The 15514-nt window shown below is 36.5% G+C and overlaps 2 protein-coding genes and 1 non-coding gene across 3 annotated transcripts; all 3 read right to left on the bottom strand.

The window, feature by feature from the left end:
* Positions 1-78: 78 nt before the first annotated feature.
* Positions 79-1375, bottom strand: LOC101202889 (dormancy-associated protein 1). Its single transcript, XM_004134649.3, has 3 exons — positions 1052-1375; positions 752-971; positions 79-461 (listed from the first exon to the last, which is right to left on the bottom strand). Exons 1-3 carry the CDS (start codon positions 1155-1157, stop codon positions 425-427), a joined length of 363 nt encoding a protein of 120 aa, XP_004134697.1. The 5' UTR covers positions 1158-1375; the 3' UTR covers positions 79-424.
* Positions 1376-6803: 5428 nt separating this feature from the next.
* Positions 6804-14623, bottom strand: LOC101203293 (protein FRIGIDA-ESSENTIAL 1). The gene is made up of 6 exons (XM_031886968.1): positions 14332-14623; positions 9602-10103; positions 9185-9414; positions 8979-9106; positions 7238-8578; positions 6804-7135 (listed from the first exon to the last, which is right to left on the bottom strand). Exons 2-6 carry the CDS (start codon positions 10087-10089, stop codon positions 7106-7108), a joined length of 2217 nt encoding a protein of 738 aa, XP_031742828.1. The 5' UTR covers positions 10090-10103; positions 14332-14623; the 3' UTR covers positions 6804-7105.
* An 819-nt stretch (positions 14624-15442) lies between these two features.
* Positions 15443-15514, bottom strand: TRNAD-GUC. The gene has a single exon. It is a non-coding gene; the product is annotated as a tRNA-Asp (tRNA).

A 15514-nucleotide genomic window follows, 5' to 3' on the forward strand; every position in this document is an offset into this window, starting at 1 on the left:
TTTTAAAGCTTGGTGGGTCCATTCCATTACTAACATTTCAATACAATTACACGCCATCTATGTAATCAAGATTGGATATTATCACAATTTAATGCGCTATCAGCATCATAAAATATCAACTTATTCAATGACAGAAAAAACACCATCTTTATTTAAACGGCAATCATGAGCCAATTTTATCACCGCCCTGCACGGCGGACTATATGAAGTAGTCGTCCCATCATTGGCTGTGTCAGCACACTTAACCCCTACTTAACTATAGACTCACACAAATTTAACACTACAATTATAAAAACTTGCTTGGGACAACTCGGATGCGAAGAAACCTAGTTAGAAGATGTATCTCACATACACATCCAGAACCCACCGGCTCACGTCACCACACACGACACTATTTACATTCAACCGCCGTCGTAGCCACCGCTTAACGGTGCTGGCTCTTGGTGTCACCGCTGTAGAGCCTGAAACCGCAAAACAAAGAGTTTCATGTCAGTTTGATATACGACAAAAATAGAGGACTCATCCAAGCCCTCAGATGTCAGAACCATGACCAAGTCAACAGATCTGACGGCTTTGGATTTCACTCGGGGGAATCAGAACTTCGAATCGTTTTTTTTATCATCCACCAACTGTTGGGAATATTAAGGACAAGATACCCCAGAATCTAATTTTACTTCACCATCACCATAATTATATTCCACTCGGCGGCGCGTGGATTACAGTCGCCCCAGTGAAAAGTTGATGTACGTACCAGTCATAAACAGTTGGAGAATTGGGTTGAGGTTTGTCGAAGACTTGAGCACCAATAGTCTTGGTAGCAAAGTTTCTACCAGGGTTGAAGACGCTTCTCCAAACATTATCCTTACGCGCCGCTGTTAACGGCGTGACAGGTGTGACCGGAGTGGTGGGTGTTGCCGGACTGGCTGGCATAGACGTGGATCTTTGGTATTTGCTTCCATCTCCTTCCAAATCTAAAACCAACAAGGAATTTGTATCAAAATGATCAACAAAACTAACTATCAGAATGAAAAGAAGATTATGAATGAATTACCCTTAACGACCAAAGGCTTAGTACTGAGTTTTCTGAGCTTGCCGAGGCCACGGGTAGGCTGAGGTCCAGCCGCAACATCATCCCAAAGTGTCTCAAGCAGAACCATTGCTTATCAACTTTTTCACTTCCAAGTTCCAACCTTCGTTTAGAACCCCAATTCTGTAGTGATCTTGTGTATGCTTTTATAAATAGACCTTAGCCCCAATATCTTTTTTTACCAATATTTATGCACCTATGTTTTTTTCAATCCACTCTTAACTAAACAACAGGTAAGAAAGGGGGGGTCAATTAACCAAGGTTAACTTAGCTTCTTGAGTTGGTTAATTCTTTTTTTTTTTCCTTTTTAATGTACTTATTACTATCGAGCCATGATCACATAGTATATTGGCATTGTGGGCTACAGTCTTTAATTATTTTATTTTCAAACTTCGACGCGAAGTATGTTTAATAAATCACTTAATTACAGTGTATTTTATTTTATTTTTTAAGTTAATATTTGAAATATCTAAATTCTAAGTTTAATATTTGAACTTTTAGAATTATCCATAAATTTTTTATAAATTTTGTCAATCGTATCAGTTACTTATATTAAAGTGTTTGATCTTATCGTTTGCTTGCATGACTAAATCATAGATAAGGGAAGAGAGATGCTTGAATAAACAGTCAAGTTATTTTGTCACACAATAAACATTCAAGTCAAAGTGATATAACATATATTTTTTTCACAAATTTCTTTTGGAAGAGTTAATTAATTATAATATTTTTAAAAGAAATTTTAGGAGAAATTGGTATGAATAGAAAAATAAACTATCATCACACATACAAAAAATGGATTATGTTAATGTACTTTTAAAAGTTTCTGTTGAAACATTTAAAATTTGAAATTTGTTACAGAAAAAATATGAGGAACTGGTGCAGTAAAATTAAAAGGTGAATGATAGGATGGAAATATAAAAAGAGAAAATATAAAATATATATGAAATGGATAAGGATGAAGAGTGAGTAAACGTAAACATGGTGACAAAAGGGAAAATATCTGTTGAGAGATACAGAGCAGGTTATGGGTTGCTTTACATGTGGATTACTGTCTCCTACTTTAATAATAGAGAGAGAGATATATATACACACATATTGTCCCATTTCTGAGTGCAAAAGGTCAGATGATTCAACTCAAATTGAGAGCTCACACGTGGATATCTTCACTTGGTTCTTCACTTATTAACGGCTCAGATTTTGTTTCCAACTTGTCAAATGGATGTAAATGAAATTTAATATCCCATCTTCAGAATAAGATGCCACTCCAAGAATCTGGACTTCGCTTTGGTGGAATCTTAATTTAATCATTTTTCCTTTTTTTTTTTTCAAGGTTTAGGGAAAATATAATGCGGTTGATGAATTTCATCATCCAAATCCATTAATCCAATTAAGGGAGATGGATGTTTATTTCTCCATTACAAAACTCTGGATGTATTGCCATATCCACTCTCCAATAAGCAAATGCCACGTTAGGAATAGAAAGGTTTTATCTTCTTGCCTTGAAAAAATATATTTTTAAAAATGTTAGGTTATATTATATGTCACACTGAGGCTCACAAAGCACGCCATGATTTATGGGAGTGAGTTTTTACTTGGTGTAGTCAGATCAGACTTCAAAGTAGTTAATAAATGTGAATAATGGAATCAATCTACCATTTAGGTTTTCCATCGCATCTCAACTAAGCAATAAACAAATAACACAAAGGAGTATTAGACCTTTTTAAGTACTTTGTTCATTTCGAACCGACACTAAGTTACATACTAATGACTGACAAACAGTTGCCTCGAATTCTTTGAAGCACTTGTATCAGTTAAGCTTGAAGCAGACAAGGTTGGGAGATAAAGTTTATACAGAAACCAAATCACAGTGTATAGAACTGTGAACTGGGAACAAACTAATCCTTTGTGATGTGCCCTGCCAAAGAGGTATGTCGTAAAGCAAACAAAAAGAGAAACATGCGACAAAAGTCAAACCCAAAAGGCATGAGTTAACTCCTTGATTCGATGCTCTAAGCTCTCTTTACCTTATCCTTACAGCATTTTTGCCAGTAAGAGCAATGTTGATAGCTAATATATATGACATGTCTAATCTAATAGTTAAATTATTTAAGTTCAGTCACCTAAATCTAATACCATTCTTTTTCGATGGAAGGGCTAGAGGGCCAACAATACTGTGAATAATGGTACATAATGATTTGCATTGATTATAACATAAATTGGAGAAGTTATAAGAAATCTAGTTGGCATCTTCGTTCAAGTTCCTTTTTTTGTTTTTTTGGTTTGCAATTTGCAATATTTCCAGTCGTTTCTCCTTCCCATGAAAGATGTCATGGGTATAGACAAAAATATAGGACACCGACGGGATTGTCACAAGACCTTATAGCCATCATTTCCTTACAATTTTAAGAGAGAGAGAGAGAGAGAGAGAGAGAGATGAATTAAACTCCAATCAAGTAAGGAAAGATTGTACCAACAAAGGAAGAAAGGTCTAGCAACTGAGGTCCGCTATATACCACCATTCAAAATAGCAAAAATCTCAGCCTAATGCAAAAACAATCCTGAAAAGTGGGATATAGGAGAATTCAAGGAGATAGTTGAACAGCTAATGGAACGTATAATGTTTAAGATACTTGAAGACTACAAGCTTAAAATCCCAAAAGAACAAAAATTTTCTAAGACATCCACTTCTAATAGGTAAAGTGACAACCGATATATATTATCCCTCGATAAGCTTCACTAATCCGGTCTACCTTCATACCGTGTATTATTTCACTAACTTAGGTTGGGGACTAGAATTCATCTACCAAATCAATCGATCAATCAATCTAACTTGGGTAAACATTCCTTCAATAAACTTTAGACTCTTCAGTGTTTACTGTGATCAGCACTTCTGCAAAAACTGCCCCATTTCCACAGTACTTTCCAAACCACACAGATTGAAGAAAAAACAAAAACTTTCTACCATCATATTCATCTCCTAAACATATGCAATTGCTAGAGTAGTAACACTAGCAAAAAAACAAAACTAGAGGATACCAATTGCAGGTAGAAGATTGAGGCTAAGTTTCTAATGTAAAGGCTGGCTGAGTGAAGCCTTGTTTGCCTGGTACAATATCTCTTTGCTCAGCTGCCTTTGTTGGTCAAAGCCAAAGTATACATTCTGGCAATTAAATGGTCAGAGATAAATTATTGCTCCTCAAGATTGGAAGACAAGAAAAAAGAAAGGAATGATATCTAAGCTAGATCTAATGAGAGGCTTTGTTGGGATTTCCTTAAGCAGTTCTGGAGTCTAAGAGCTTTCACTCTAGATAGAAATGTGGATTAGAAGCAACGTCCCTTCATCAATGTGATCCTTTCCACTTATTTGGGTTTTTGGTAAATTGCATTTGTTGACTGCTCAAACAAGCTTCTCAATCTGATTTTGACGAAGGTTTCGTGGTTGATAGGAATGGCTTTTGAATTCACCAATGGCATTTTTCCATTACCTAACTTGAGCTATAGATGTCAACCGCAGCTTATATTAATTGCATTAAAGAAGAGAATGGGCTAGGTTGGGCTGAGGTTTTGTCGGGTCATCAGTCTTCTGAACATTCCTAGAAAAGATTAGAGTGGGGTTGAGAGTTTTAGGTACGTATCAAGTGATTTACTTCCTCCCAATTGGAATCCCAGGGTCTAAGTTGTTTCTCAATTGTATTCTCTCCATAATGCCTATTCTTCTTGATAATATCTCTAAATCCACTTAGTAAGGAGAGCCTGGTGGTTCTTGTCACCCAAGCCTTGTATGCTATGGCTTCCATGTGAAAGAGGCTTAACAATTTTGTCTCATCTAGTAAGATGCATCCCAGAATATGAAGTGCCCCCTTTCCACAAAAAAGTTTCTGTAAGATTTTCCAATGAGAATAATGACCTTGAGTGGGATCTTATATAGGGATAAGTAATAGGTGGAGGAGGATTGATAAAGTTCCTTGTAGAAGGGTAAAACCACTGCCCTTGGAAATGTGTGAATGATTCCAAGACTGTAATCTTCTGTCAACTTTGTCATCAATAGAAATCCAACATGATAACGATCGCGCCCAAGGCAAGCCAAGATATATGTCATGCCAGTAGCCCACCTTGCAACCAGTCCAATTCCCTCAAGTGTAGAGTTAAATTCCCAAAATCTAAGATTTGGAACGATTTAAATTTAGACCAGAAGCCTCCTCAAAGTGTAAGCCAGATATCTGGAACCATGCCTTTCTTTTAAAAGAAGGTGTGGATGGTGAACTTGGAAGATGGTAATGGGCTTCCTCTGTGAAGAGTCAAGTTTGGCTGGTAAGCCTCATCATGTGATGAAATAGAAATTTTAGTCTTTCTTTGTGGAAAAGTTGGTCTCAGTATCGAAAACCTTAAATGCAAGAACGTATCACTTCTATCTAAAATTTGACAGATACTGGAGGTTACGAAAAGTCTGAACCATGATATTGGAATTAAATTCCTGGAGTCTTCTTAAGATGGCTCCCAGCAGATTGTACATGGCAATGATGGTGATGGAGATGTTATTACATCTCCCCTCCCCCCTAGTGATAGAGGGGCATTTTTATGGCAGGCAGGCTTGTTTGCAGCTATATGAAACCTTTAGCTTGAGAAGAATAGGAGTCTTTAGTAATAAGGACAGTCGTTGGGGAGACTTGGGCTTTAGCCACGTTCAAGGTGTCCCTTTGGTAATCCATGACTAAGGACTTGTGATTATCTTTTCTTTTATTAGTTTGAACTTAAGCCCTTTTTGTGACTCTTTTCCTGCTCCTTTTGAATCGGCTCCCCCTGACTCTGCATTCTTTCCATGAAAGTCGTTCTTTTTTCTTCAAAATATGTGTATACAGGTCTAAAGCCTGTGTGTATGTTTCACAATAAATCAAGATTCTATTATAAAAATTAAAGTTAACAATAAGATAGGCACAGTTGAGGGACTCGAAATAAATAAATAACACAACAATTAGTTTTCACAGGAATGGAATTCGGGTGATATTAGGATATTAACAGTATATTAGTAACTAGTTAGAGAGGTCGTTACCATAATTGGTTATACCTAAAAAGAGAGAGAAAAAAGAGAAGCAAGGTAATACTTTTGGTGACTTAGGGCTTGGGGAGGGTCCCAGTTCCTCGCATTTAAGTTTTTGTCATTTACATTCCAATATAGTTGATTGTGTTTTGGTTCCTACCAAATTTCTCTAGAATAAATGTATCTCAAAATTTCAACAAGTCCATACATCAATAAGAACAACATATCAGAAATTAGATACGGCAACTAATGATATAAGAAAACTTTGCTTACCTTCTAAAAACTGGCTCAGAAGCACTGCAGCTAATAACAAAAACTCGTCTTTTATCTTTCAACCGAAAACAAGAGAATTCATTAACCAGCAAAGACAGATACAGACATGGGAATGTATGGTATTAGCTTTTCCAAAACAGAAGAAGCTCACAAAATGTTGCACCAATCAGAATAAAAGACACCAGTACAAGCCCAAACTGCAAATTTGATCTATAGTTGTTAAGCTCAGATTGCACAAATGCGTAAATCTAAACTATGACTACACCATTCCCCACTGCTACATGAAAATAATACCAGAATGATCAGTGAGACAGAAAGCAAGAATAAATCAAGTTGAAAGTGTTATTTAACTATAAATTTAGCATTTTTTTTATTTCTAGGTTTATGTCATTACTATCATTCACATGAATAAATGAAGGATGAGCCTTATTATTTACAATCAAGAGCAGATATACAGGTTATATGGCGATAAATAGTTCTTTTCTGATAGAACTAGCAAGAAAAATTAAACAGAACAAAATGAGGGGAGAACAGATGTTTATGAAAGGTAAATATCACAATGCATTGAATAACGACCATCACAACTAGTTTCAAGTTGTTTCCAATAATCAAGATTGTAAAACAACCTTCGACAAACTCTTCAAGGCTTCTAAATTGTAGAATCCTTAGAAAACTTACCCAAAGAAAAAATGTGCTATCCTGCCATCTCAAGATTTTCCATATTTACTAACATATCCCTGCATATAAATGTTGATCATTGTCAGTAAGACAAAGATTCTATGAAGATCCCAAGATCAACATCATCAGAGTATACTCATCTTTCTAACAAAGATACCTACCTCGACTAGCTTCTCGATCTTTGGACGAGATGAAGAAAGATACTGCTTAACTGATTCCACAGTAGTTGGAACTTGGTGAGATTGTAGAGCACCAAGAACCTTATCAAATGTTTTCTTAACAACTGTGTTATGCACATCCTTTTTGAGATGACCCTCACGCCACTTAGGTTTCAATATTTCTTTCACCAATTCTATGAGAGCAGAACGGAAGTGCCTAGTTGCTTTTGATTCTTTGGGAGCATTTCCCTCCATGAGATGCTTACCATCCATATCACCAAGTTGCCTATCACTATCTGCTTCAGAGTCCTTTTCATGTAATGAAATATTTGGAAGCTTTAGTTCACCACCGATACCCATTTTCTTCTTTTTGGTAACATCTTTTTCACAAGTGAGACCCTTGTGATCATCCTCTCTAGTCCTAGAAAAGCGGCCATCAAGACCAAAAGATCCACGTATTTCTGGTTCTAACAAAAGTGGATCTTTGCCTTGCAGATGGCCAACCTTTCCATTCTTATCTGCAGCTTTATTGTGGGAGGATAAAGAACTTGTATCATCATTAAATTCTGGCTTTGAGCTCCCAGGAACCACAAAATTACCCGATGCCCTCTGTAAAGTACTAAGAGGTGATGCTTCTTCGTGTCCTTGACGATCAAGAGTAACATTATAAGAACAACCCACTATTCTCGGTACCTCCATGCTATCCAAGAAAGGGTCGTATTGGCTCGCCGTAGTTATTGAAGGAATGAAAAATGATGGTCTAAAAGGTACAGACGGTTCCCAATCGTCCGACGAACATTTCATTTTGTATTCTGAAGGATTCTTTGACACGTGAGTGAATGAATTATCTGATCCAGAAGCAGAAAAGGGGGAACTTCTCATCAACGAGGAGGCCGGTGTAGAAACATGATGTTCTCTGTCAATAATGGACATCTTATGAGCATTGAGGAGGCTTGCACTTGAGGAAGACGTAAGAGGAAACAAAGAAGCATTAGAGGTAGTGAAACGAGAAGATAAAATAGCATCCCTTGGAAGAGTAGGATTTGAATTCAGAGAAGTTCTCAGAACTGGAGAAAGGTGATCGTTCAGCAAACGTGGGCATGCAACATTAGTGGGTTCCTCCATGACACCCAATGGGGTGAAGCCATCTGAAGAGACTCCAAACTCAGGAGGCAACTCAAGCCTTGATGCAGAAAGCCCTCTACTAAGGGGAAATGATGCACCAAAACTAGTAGAAGGCAATTTCTGGCAGTCGGGAAGTGCACTCAAAAGTGAATCCTCCCTCTGATGCAATAAAATTTTGTTTTTCTCATGCAACCCATCCCATCCTTGGCTTTGGGAGAAGTCTGTAAGACCCCCAATTATCCATACTTATAGGAGGAAGGGTAGAAAAGTAACTGCACAGGGAATTATTATGGAGAAATGATTGGAAGGACGTTCTGAGTGGTAGGGCCCACTGGGCTGAGGAATATGTGAGTCTATAAATAGGATTATTAGGTTGGAGTAGCTAGGGTATTTTTAACTTTTAGGAGGTAGGGCTACAGCAGCCACCAGGGTCTCTTAAAACCAAGAGGCTGGTATGATCTTTTCTGCATTTTTCCTTGTTGTTTCTTGTTATTTCTTTTCATCTTGTGAATCTGGATCATTTGGCTTTATATATAAATAAAGTAAACCAGAGTACCGCCTCTGTTTAAGCCATTTATACAGTCCTTTCAGTCTAAATTATTGTTAGTATCCTAACAAAGTCCCTCGGTAAAGTTCTTTCTGAAGAAATTCCAAATTTCAAAGAAAGTGAAGAGTCCTTTAGAAGAGAAGAATTCGGTGGATGACGAATAACTGGTGATTTCAACACATCTGCATTGTATTGCAAACCTGTGCCATTTGAAAGTACTATTAGAATTTGATGATAGAAAAGGAATATCGGAATCTGCATAAGCTACTTGATCTCACCTTCATTGAGCTGAGCTTGTTTTTTCAAACATGCAGCACCAGCACGTTCCTCAGAATGCTGGTCACTACCGTATGCATTATTTTTTATATGCAAAAAGCTGCAAGAGCTACCTTTTATGCACCATCCTTTAGCATAGAAGTCACAGATAGCTGCAGCAGGATGTTTTTCTTCACCATTAACATCAGCAACGGGGGTCAAACTTCTTGACCTCTTTTTTGAAGCAGTTGATCTGGAAATTCTAATTGTTAGGAAGAGCTAATCAAGAACTATCCTTGACACTTGACAAGGTAAGAAAATAACCACTATGCATTAGCTGCAAAAGATGATTGTATGGTGGCCTTTTCTTTTTATCAGAAATGTTAATATGGAACTTTGACAAGTAACAAAGGAAGTTTTAGAACCACCCTCATCAGTACCTTGATGCCATTTGATTTTCTCCATTATCTAGTTGCATGCCCATTTGCTCACTTTCTCTCTCAGGATTCTTGGTACCAATAATCCGTCCAGCCGAGTGATTTTTTGATCCAATGTCAGAATCCTCTAAGGTGTCACTTGATCCATTGGTAGCTGTAGCAACCATAACTTCACTATTGCACAATGGAACCTTGTTATAACTTGAGCCACCAAAATCTTTATTTCTCAAAGCCTCTACATCCTTATCACCAACAGTAGGTTCTTGATCTTCTGTCCCCTTATCCTTCAGGCACTTCTGTGATTCGAATTTTGTGCTCTCTCCATGTGATTGTTCCTCCTTTTTTTCCAATGGCTTACCTGACGGACTGGAAAATTCAATATTGCCACTATTTTCAGTTTCTCCTACAAAGGACAATTTATTCACTTCAGAATTTTCAGTGGCAGTAACGGTTTCCGATCTCAAGTGCTTGTCATGCCTCTTGGTGTCCATATCATTGCAAGCATCTACAAGGTACACATTGAGGAAAAAAAGGTCACCTATGTGAGAAAAGAAGATTTTTATATGTAGTATCGACGGGACAAAAGAACCAGCATTCGGTAGAAAGAAGATCGAGTGACTACACACTTGAGAAAACTAACCAAACAGAATTCAAAACTAGCTATATAGAAATGGTGTTCTTGAAATTTCAACCGGAAGTCATTGCTTCATCTATCTTCTAGTTGTATTCATAATCATTCTCATAACATGCCATATAGAACTCAATGTGAGGCTTCCTTATTTTGTTAAATACACTAGCGGTGTAAATGATTCATATCGGCTCGGTTTGGGAGCCAAACCCAAAAGGAACCACTAGAAATATAAAGAAAATAGGAAACTCGAGCCAGCCTACCAAACTGATTAGCCAATAGTTTTCTCAATTTAGTCGGGTCATTTTCATTCACATTTAATTCCACATGCATTTTTTACGCCTAGAACCCAATGAAATATTAGGCGCTTGGTTGTTAGGCTTGGGTTACACTAGTGATGGGCATGCTTAGCTCTCATGTCCATCCATGAGTACAAGCAGAAATATCTCACGCTCATTCAGGTTCAAACTCATACCCACCCAGTGTTTTCAACAAGGTGCACTCTAAGACGACAAGCGATGAGGCACAGATACGGATACGAGATACATAAACGATAGGATAGGATATTGTTAGATAACTAGATTAGTATAGGGTTAGGAGTATAAGGATAATTAGATATTTAGGAAGTTACTATTAGCTATTATGTAAGTGTGGTTACTAGTAGTTATTATGTAAGTGTTGTTACTAGGGTGGTTACATCTTGTTATAAATGAAGGGATCGGTAAGTGAGAGGGAGGGATTCGATGGAGTGATCTAGGGTTTGGGTGACAGTACTCAAGAGGGATTCCTACAGCCTTATACTTAAGTTTATCTTGTATTTTCTTATAGTTACATTTTAATAAATTCAGATTTTGTTCTTGTTGAAAAGTATCTTAACAAATTGGTATCAGAGCCAGGTAGAACTTATTCTGATTTGGTGGAAGTACGGCAATTTCTAAAAAATTAAAACACGAATATGTTCAAGATACCTCAAGATACTAAATATAATCCACTAAAAAACATAAATTGCCTAAATACATATTACATTTATCCACGGATTTAATTCAACAAAAAAGATGCTAGTGCCCAGCCCATGGCTCAGTTAATTTGTTGTAATCCAAATGCTAAGTTAAATTTTTGGAAGATTTGGAGAGGTAACAAAGGAGAAAGAGAGAGAAGGCAAACCATCAGCAATGGCAAGCCTGAGGTGCAATAGATGGTCAAAAGCAAGGTGTTGGTGTGGCAAATTGTCAGTGCGGGTTGAAGTATAGAAATGGAAATGAAATGAAGTTGGAAGTTAAAGTTGGAAAATCGAAAAAACAAAGAGAAGAAGAAGAAAAGAGAGAAAAACAGAGGTGTGCTTTTGAAGTTGAAGAGATGAAAAAGATATTCTAAAATTTGATTCTTCTATGCGTGTGTATATATATATTCGTAAATGTCAAGGCCAGCTTACGCGCACCTAAACTAATCTCACAGGACAACCCGTCTGACCCTACAACATTTTGGTATTAAGGAAACTCGTAGGAAATCAATTCCTAGGTACCTGCCACCATGGATTGAATCCCTTACCTCTTAGTTAGGCATTGAGACTATATCTCCTTTTTTACAACTAGGCCAATCCATGATGGTTCTAAAATTTGATTCTTCGGTTTCTTAACTTTGTCTTTTACATTTTATGTTGTCTTATTTATTTTGTTTTAGATTTTAGGTTGCCAGATATATAGATTATAATGGTCTTTAAGAACAAAGTGGGCGGGCTTGGACTGTCATTTAAGTTTCCAATGCATTCATGATATATTCCACCCCATCTAGCCAAAACCAAACCAATATCAATTTGAATTGAGTTATGCGATTTTTCAACTTTTTTGGCTTTTCATGCAACTCAAAAATACGCACAAAACTTAGAAACCTAAGTGGGAGTACCCAACATATCCCATCAAGTCAAAGCTTAATGGAGAAGAAACCTTGAAAAACAACCACAATAGCCGACAACTAGAACCAATACTAGTAGTCTAGTACTAGTTGGCCAAAAAACCTCGAAAAAGTAATTTCCACAAATGTAAAAGCACGAGAATCTAAAAATAACATGCGGCTGAACCAAAATAGACATCCCTTTGAAGTCCACACAAGGCCCAAAAAAGAGAAACCAAGGCACCTAAAATTCTTTGAAAACATAATCCCCAAACTAAGTAACAAAACAATTAAGGGGAAAAATAAGTTGCAATCAAATTTCCACAAACTTCCAAAAAAAAAATGAAAAGACCAAATGAGAGCCTTGGAACCTTGAAAAACGAATTTTTGTGAAATTGAAGGAGGGATTTTGCTTAACTCAAGACCACGAGCTTCAATAAAAGATGCATATTTGTCGGGCATTGGTCAGGAAGGAGGAAGAATCTCCCTACCATTCTTCTAAAATAAAAAAGTGTCAAAAAGGAATACTTCAATCGCCATATCATCAAAGTGATCATTCATGGGCTGCATAAGAGATTCCACATTGCTAAGTCGGTACCAAAGTTATCACACTTGAGAGGGAGAAAGAGAAGCTGTAAGATCTTCTGTTGAATGGATGATGTCATGAATCAAAACAAGATCATTTGAAGAGAAATCCTTGTGGCTGCAAGGATTGAGAATTGAAGGCTTTGATGGAGCTCTTGTAGATAAGCTCAGATTACCCACTTGTCAAACAGAGGGGATCAAGTGACCTAAACAATTTTTTTCAATTAAATCAAGATTCATAGTATTACCTATACCTATATCTTCACTGAGAAAATAAGGCTATAGCTATAAATATAGCTAAATGATTGATTGCATCATCATTCACATTAAAAATTCCTTTGACCCCCATGACTTGGTTTAAACAATGAGAATCCAAAAAAATGGAAATTTCTTTATAGAAAATAACATGGTTGATGATATTTGGAGGATCACCAAAGCTTGGAAGCATTCTCTCTTTTTTTATCATTGATTTTTGTGGTTGCAAGAGAACTACAAATTCTGTTTGATTTGTGTTAGTGTATGAGCCTTAGTGCAATCCAATGTACTGAGAGTTCGAGAAGAAATATTCTCAAAACCACCAAAGTGTTACTGATAGCCTCGAATGGGCTACAACCTCAATAGGTTAGAGGCAACATCTTCATGACGATCCACCCACCATGATCTTCAATCAAACCCGAATGATTGTGTTCTTCTCAATACCACTTTTCAGTATGCAAATGAAAATCACCGTAGAGCTTCCATTTTCCTTCGTGATTCTAGAGACTTTGTTGACTTTACACCCTTGAAACTAAGTATCTTTGTCTGGCATGAGAGGATCAATTAAAACTTAGTCCCATGTTATACTTGATTGGAGACCATTTTGCAATTTGCCTAAATTTCTATTTTTGTGGGTTTGCTTTTGTATGACCTTGTGTTTTGGTTTATCCTTGTTTCAAAGAAAGTTCGGCTATTTATGTAATTTGACAGTCTTGGAACAGAGGAAACTAAGAAAGAGAGCAGATTCTTTCATGCTGAATAAGTCCAAAGCCTGTGTGTCGATCCAGGATGGGTATACCGTGCTACTGCCATATGCTATAGCAGACATGGGCCAAATGTGAGGGTAGCTAGAAAACCAAATGTTGCTTAAATCCTTGATGCAACCCAACATTCTGTTGGGCAAGAAAATGAAGGCCGAAATGAGAAACCAAACATTACCAACTTCTCAAGGCAAGTAGAATTTCTCAAGCCAACATTTTTTCATGAAACATGTAGCTAAGCAACTCTTTCAGTACGAAAATGCAGGAAGGAGCCTAAAAGTCCACGTCTCTCGAGGAACCTGAACACGCCCCCTTGTGTCCAGCAAGCTCGATGATAATTTCCACGCATTACTCAGCGCACCTCCTACCTCGCTTTTAATTACTAACCCAAAAACAACTATATTCAACTCAATCCACTTTCTTTGTAATTTCAGAATAAGAAAACATAGATTGGGCAGCGAAAAAAATAAATAAACCCTAGAAATCAAATTGATAGCTAAAGATCTGATATTTGAACTAAATATGTATCTTTACATTAAAAGATTCAAAACCCAGGTACGAAATGGCAAATACAGTCAGATAGAAACATAGAAAGAGAGGAGGGAGCAACGTACGTATTCAATAATTAAGCTACTGGGAAGACGAAAACGCTAAAATCGAAAGCTAGGGCTTCCGGCTTCCGGCCTCCGGCCTCCGGTCTCTGGCTTCGGCAGGAAAAGGCTTCTCCCTACAGCTTTCAGTGCTAGAAATCGAGTAAACAGGTAAACGAAGAAATGTGGTTCGGGGGTACTTTCTATTCCTTTTGACAGTCATGGGAAAAACATAAATCAATCTTTCACATAACCCAAAACCTTCAATCTTGATCTTAAACAGTTTACAATATGTTGTTAAAATCTTTGGGTTCTTTTAGTATAAGTCAAAAATTTTAGATAAATTATATAACATGGGTTAAAACTCTCCTCAATTCATATATATATATATATATATATCAAAGATCAAAAGTTGTAAATCCCTTCATATGATCAACCTTATTTAAACAAATGCATCAAAACATTACTCTACTTGAATTAATGTGTTGTTGACTTCTCTAGCCCTCTAATTTGTTATAATTTTTGGTTGATTGTGTGCATAGTCCTCAAAAGTAACTTTTATCATAACTGGTATGGTACGATGATATTTGATTTATGGACGAACAAGTTATGATTGCGTTGGTTTGATAATAATATACTTAACAAGAAAGAATTATTGTAGTTAGTTTTTCTTAGTTAGGTGGTTGTATCAACCAAATAATGCATCTTATTATTTGTTTATCAAAGTAAATGAAATTCAAACCTCTAACCTTTTAGTCACATATCAAATACACAAGTCCACAGATAAATTAAAATAATAAACTTTGTGTATTAGTTTATATGTCATTCTCTAAAATTTAACAAACTAATATTGCATCAAATGTATGTACATATCTGGTCAATCAAATTCTTAAATTTCCATTAGTTAATTAAAGATTATATTTCAAAATCGTTAATGTTAACAACTAGAATGTGTAGACTCATTCAAATGTTTGTACAACAAAACAAACCATAAGGAATCAATTTTATTTACAAAAAGCTATTAGCTAAGAATTAAATTGATCACAAAGGAGAATGATAAATATATATATATTGATGTTATAAAATAATTATTGTGTTGGAATGAAACCATGTTAAAAAATATAAATAAAAAAATCGCCGTTGCCGGGGATCGAACCCGGGTCACCCGCGTGACAGGCGGGAATACTCACCACTATACTACAACGAC

Source organism: Cucumis sativus, chromosome 6, assembly GCF_000004075.3.
Source record: "Cucumis sativus cultivar 9930 chromosome 6, Cucumber_9930_V3, whole genome shotgun sequence".
Classification (NCBI taxonomy): Eukaryota; Viridiplantae; Streptophyta; class Magnoliopsida; order Cucurbitales; family Cucurbitaceae; genus Cucumis; species Cucumis sativus.

Bases quoted from the DNA above. Each gene is read 5' to 3' on its own strand.
- LOC101202889 (XM_004134649.3), bottom strand. From the start codon at position 1,157: ATGGTTCTGCTTGAGACACTTTGGGATGATGTTGCGGCTGGACCTCAG. The intron at 972-1,051 runs GTAATTCATTCA...TGTTGGTTTTAG, and splicing joins TAAGCCTTTGGTCGTTAAGG to ATTTGGAAGGAGATGGAAGC. The intron at 462-751 runs GTACGTACATCA...TTGCGGTTTCAG, and splicing joins TCTCCAACTGTTTATGACTG to GCTCTACAGCGGTGACACCA.
- LOC101203293 (XM_031886968.1), bottom strand. From the start codon at position 10,089: ATGGACACCAAGAGGCATGACAAGCACTTGAGATCGGAAACCGTTACT. The intron at 8,579-8,978 runs TTTGTTAGGATA...GGTCTTACAGAC, and splicing joins AAAGAACTTTACCGAGGGAC to TTCTCCCAAAGCCAAGGATG. The intron at 7,136-7,237 runs GTAGGTATCTTT...ATTTATATGCAG, and splicing joins AGATCGAGAAGCTAGTCGAG to GGATATGTTAGTAAATATGG.